A 4,421-nucleotide genomic window follows, 5' to 3' on the forward strand; every position below is an offset into this window, starting at 1 on the left:
AGCAGGGTTGCCCTGCAGGTTCTCTTCCACGGGCTGAATGACAACTGTGATAACTTCCTCAACGCAACCGGCTTCATCCCCTACGCGGAGCGGGAAGGCTACATTCTCGCCAGTGCCTGTGGCTCTGTTGGGCTTCTCGGTATCGGCTGGAACTCGGGCACGTGCTGCGGCTTTACGCTTCCGAACAAACCCGATGACTTTGCCTTCGCGCAGCAGCTTGTAGACACCGTTTCCACTGGCGCATGTGTGGACCCCGCGAAGGTGATGGCCATCGGTTTTAGCAACGGCGCCATGATGGTAGAGGTGCTCGCCTGCCACAAGCCGACGGTCTTTCGCGCCGTAGCGTCGGTTTCCGGCATCGTGGAGCTGCGCCCCGGCAATGATGCCGGCCTTGAGGCGTGCGGTCGTGCCATTCTCGTGAACAACACGGAGGGCCTCCGCACAAGTGTGCTGATGGTGCACGGCAACCACGACATGCTCGTCCCGGTAGGCGGCAATAGCTTCCTGGGCTTCCCGCCATTACAGGACAACGTTGCGGGGTGGGCAAATTTTAATGGATGCAACGAGGCCACTGATGTAACTATCAATGCCAGCAGGTACAGAAACCTGATCTACTCTGACTGTGACAGCGGCGCAGATGTGTGGGAGACGCGTGTGAGGCGGTACGTGCGACGCATAAAAGATGTTGTTGTCGGACACCTCACTGGGCGCCACGCCGCCGACCTCCGTCACTCTGTTGTGGAGATAGTGCACGCACTCCAGGGTGGCCACGAGTGGCCCGAGGACGATGAGTTTTCCACGACGGACTATGTTCACGCCTTTGGGGCACGTGTGTTCTCTGGCTACTGAGCTGCTGAGTCAGTAGCATAGTGTTTTTTCTTTGTTTGTTTCTGTTTTTTTTTTTTTTTTATTGTCTCACTGCCCCTGTCATTTTCCAAGTTCTTTTTTTTTGGCTTGTGTATTGCTACTGAGCACGGCGGTGTTCTTTACTTTCTCCTCCTGTGTGAGCAAGTGACAGAGAGGGAGAGAAGGAGAGAGAGAGCCGAATTGAGAAGCTGATCGACGAAAGGAAGACTGTGGTGTGGCGACAAAAAGGAAGGTGCTTGTGGAGACGCATCGTTCGGCGCCTCACTCCCTAGTGATACGTTTGGGTGGGGTGGGGTGTGGCATATTCCTGGAGAAGTAGAAGCTCCAAAAAAGACAATGAAATTACGTTAATTTTGTGCTGCCTGTTTGTTTTTTTTTTTCCCACTGGAATGGAAGAGAGAAAGGTGGCGCGGCGGTAGCGTATACCGCCGATGGTGCGAACTGCTCGAAGAAATACACCTCCACACACATACAGAGATAGATAGATAGAGAGAGAGATGGTGATAAAAATACTCTTCTTTTTTTTTTTTTTCTTTCTTTTTGCACCTCCTTTGTGAAGCGCATAGCAGCACCAAGACCAGCAGCAACAGCAGCAGAATGCCCAAGTCGAAGCGTGCCAAGATAGTTCCGCTTACGAAGACACGCGCGCAGACGCGTGAGAACAAGGATGAGCTCATCAACCGGATTCGCGAGGCCCTGGACGACTACACAGATGTGTACACGTTCCAGCTCTCCAATATCCGCACAAACATCCTGCAACAGATCCGCGAGGAGCGCAAGGCAGACAGCCGTCTCTTCCTTGGCAACAACAAGCTGCTCATGGTCGCGCTGGGCCGCGATGAGGAGAGTTCGCAGCGCCCTAATCTGCACAAGCTGAGCAAGTTCCTCGTGGGCTCCTGTGGCCTGTTATTCACAAACCTACCCAAGAAGGAGGTGAAGAGCTACTTCGCCTCAGTCGGTGCGCAGGTGTACGCGCGCACGGGGCAGACAGCGACTAGCTCTCTAGTGTTGCACGCCGGTCCGCTGCCACAGTTTCCACACAGCATGTTTGACCACCTGTCGAAGCTCGGTTTGCCCATTAAACTCGACAAGGGTGTGATTGTTCTCTTGCAGGACACGACCGTCTGCGAGCCCAACGATACCCTCAGCGTGGAGGCTGCACAGCTGCTGAAACTGTTCGGCGTTCAGTCGGCGGAGTTTAGGATTGACCTCACAGCACACTGGGCAAATGGCGTCTCCAGCAAAATTTCCAGCCGGAAGGAGGAGAAGTAAGTTGATTCGGCCTAAGCTCGCTAAAGTGTGTGTATGTGTGTGTCTATCTCTGAAGGAGAAGAAGGGGAAGGGGAGGGAAGAAATGAGGGGTTAATGTGTTGTGTTCTGTTTGGTTGACGATGGTTAAAAGCAGAACCGGATCCGACTAAAAAGAATGATAAGTGTGAGAAAGTGGCGTCTGGTGAGCGAAGGTGCGTTACGTCACGCCCACCCAAGAAGATGGAATAAGAACACTCCTGCTGTGGATTGCTTTATATGATGACGGATCAATGAGTTTCACTCTACTCGTTCTCTTTTTGCTCTATTGCTTTCTCTTTGGTATCTGGGTCTGCGTGCGTGTGTGTGTGTGTGTGTGTAGAGGCGACACTCCGCCTTTCTCGTTGAGAGGAGTAAACTGAAAAGAATCATTATAGCACGGCGTCCCCGTCTCCCCTGACAAGTCCCAGCGTGTCGAAGTGGGTGATGCGAGCGGATACAACGGACGAAATGAAAACCAATGCGACATGTGCTGAGGCGGAACTGCAGAAGAACGCCCTGCTCAAGGCGGTTCGGCCGGGCGGAATCCTCCACGATTACCCAGAGAAGGGCCCGGTAGAGGTGCTCTTCTGCCCACAGCAGTCGTTCCTCGAAGAGAGCGGCCTCGCACCGTTTCTGCTGCTGCCGCCACCACCGTCCAACGGCAAGATCCCCTCCGCCGTCCTCACGTTTGCGGGTCGCAGCATCACCTTGACGCTGGAACAGCAGCAGCAGGTGGCGCGTGTGCTGCGTGAACAGCTGCTCGACTACCACCTTGTCCACTTTGACAACGTTGCGTCACCCGCCTTCGTGACGGTGCGCGGGCAACGTGGCGAGTTCGCCGGCAACTTGGAGCGCGTTGCACGGTACGGCCGTATCGGGACCGCGGCGGTGCTCTGTGACACGAGCCCTCTCCTGCCGCGCGACGATTCCGACGTGGGTGAGTTCCACCCCTGCAAGCTGCACATCTTCTTCATCGCAGATGCTCTCATGGACGAGCAGGAGCTGCACAACACACTCGCCGTGCTGAAGCGAGTTGTGCTCCCACAGCACCAGCAAGAGGAGATTGACGCTTCGGGGGGTCGTTTCTCGCGTGAGTCCATTTCCAACTATCACCGTCTTGTTGCGGATGACAATGATGTGCATTTCACAGAGTTTAAGCGGTACATGGCGCTCCCGGTGTGTGCGCCGCTAGCCAAGACCCTCTCCAACTTTGTGGAGACAGTTCAGCAGCGGGAGATGCCGATGTTTGACAATACTGATGTCAGGCGGGCAACCGCTTTCTGTCTGGACCAGTGCAGGCGCATTCCGCTCTTCGCCAGCGACGCGGAGAAGTTCCACATGGCATCGGAGGGTTTTGAAAAATATATCATGACGAAGCTTTACTCGCGCGCCTTCGGTGTCGTTCCCGAGGAGCCGCAGCGAAACAAGGAGCTGACCGAGAAGCTCCGGCAGCTCTCCCCTCTTGTGACGGCCGAGCAACTCGATGCGTTGAAGGGAGTGGAAAACCACCATATGTGGGGCCAGGCAATGCTCGAGTTAGAGGCCATGAACTTCTTCAAGACTCCACGGGAAAAGCTCCGCTGTGTCGTGCGAGCATGCAGACACCTCGCAAAGGCGATTGGAGCCACGCTCAACGACAAGGTGCGGAACGGTGACAACAGCAGCAGCAGCAGAAGTAGCACCGTTAGCAGCGTCAGTAAATGCAACAAGGTGAAGAAGGATGTCACGTTTGGGGCAGACGAAATGCTGCCCTGTTTTATGTTGCTGGTGTTACGTGCTTGTCCAGAGAACTTTTACTTGAACATGCAGTACATAAAGCGTTTTCGCGAGAGCACTCTGATGGATCCCGAGGAAGCGTACTGCCTCGCGAACTTGGAGTCTGCAGTGGAGTTCTGGATTTCGTACGTCCCCTCTCATCAGCAACGGCGGGAGCAGCAGAAGCAGCTGCCGACGCAAGAGAAAGCGGTGGTGTACCCACCACCACTCGTTGAGGATCTCTTCGCCATCTCTACCGGTACCCCACCGGTGGCGGGAGGGTCTCATTCCCCCGAGCAGGAAATTTCGCCGGCAAGGAGCCGCAGCAGCTGCCTTTCTCCGCTCGGTGCAAAGCAAGAAAGAATCAATGTGGCGAAGCTGCTTTTGGAGGAAAAAAAGGCATTTGATGACCTCACCGTGGCTGAGTTGCGCGCCGTTGTGGAGGAGGCACGGCGATTGGTGGCGGAGACGACTAGTGGGAATGCAGCAGTGGGCGATGGTGGTGGTGG

At 55.2% G+C, this 4,421-nt stretch overlaps 3 protein-coding genes across 3 annotated transcripts in view; all 3 read left to right on the plus strand.

The window, feature by feature from the left end:
• Window positions 1-264: 264 nt before the first annotated feature.
• Window positions 265-849, plus strand: DQ04_03561000 (hypothetical protein; the record flags this gene model as incomplete). The annotated part of the gene is made up of 1 exon (XM_009312926.1): window positions 265-849. The coding sequence occupies one exon, from the start codon at window positions 265-267 to the stop codon at window positions 847-849; it is 585 nt and encodes a 194-aa protein (XP_009311201.1).
• Window positions 850-1,464: 615 nt separating this feature from the next.
• Window positions 1,465-2,139, plus strand: DQ04_03561010 (60S acidic ribosomal protein P0; the record flags this gene model as incomplete). Its single annotated transcript, XM_009312927.1, has 1 exon — window positions 1,465-2,139. The coding sequence occupies one exon, from the start codon at window positions 1,465-1,467 to the stop codon at window positions 2,137-2,139; it is 675 nt and encodes a 224-aa protein (XP_009311202.1).
• A 462-nt stretch (window positions 2,140-2,601) lies between these two features.
• The window catches only part of DQ04_03561020 (putative MCAK-like kinesin), a gene marked incomplete at both ends in the record, with an annotated part of 2,055 nt that continues 235 nt past the window's right edge, over window positions 2,602-4,421 (plus strand). The window contains one exon of the mRNA XM_009312928.1: window positions 2,602-4,421. This exon is cut by the window's right edge and continues 235 nt beyond it. Within this exon, the coding sequence (XP_009311203.1) occupies window positions 2,602-4,421 (1,820 nt within the window).

The sequence above is a fragment of the Trypanosoma grayi genome (genome assembly GCF_000691245.1).
Source record: "Trypanosoma grayi strain ANR4 Tgr_356_V1, whole genome shotgun sequence".
Classification (NCBI taxonomy): Eukaryota; Euglenozoa; class Kinetoplastea; order Trypanosomatida; family Trypanosomatidae; genus Trypanosoma; species Trypanosoma grayi.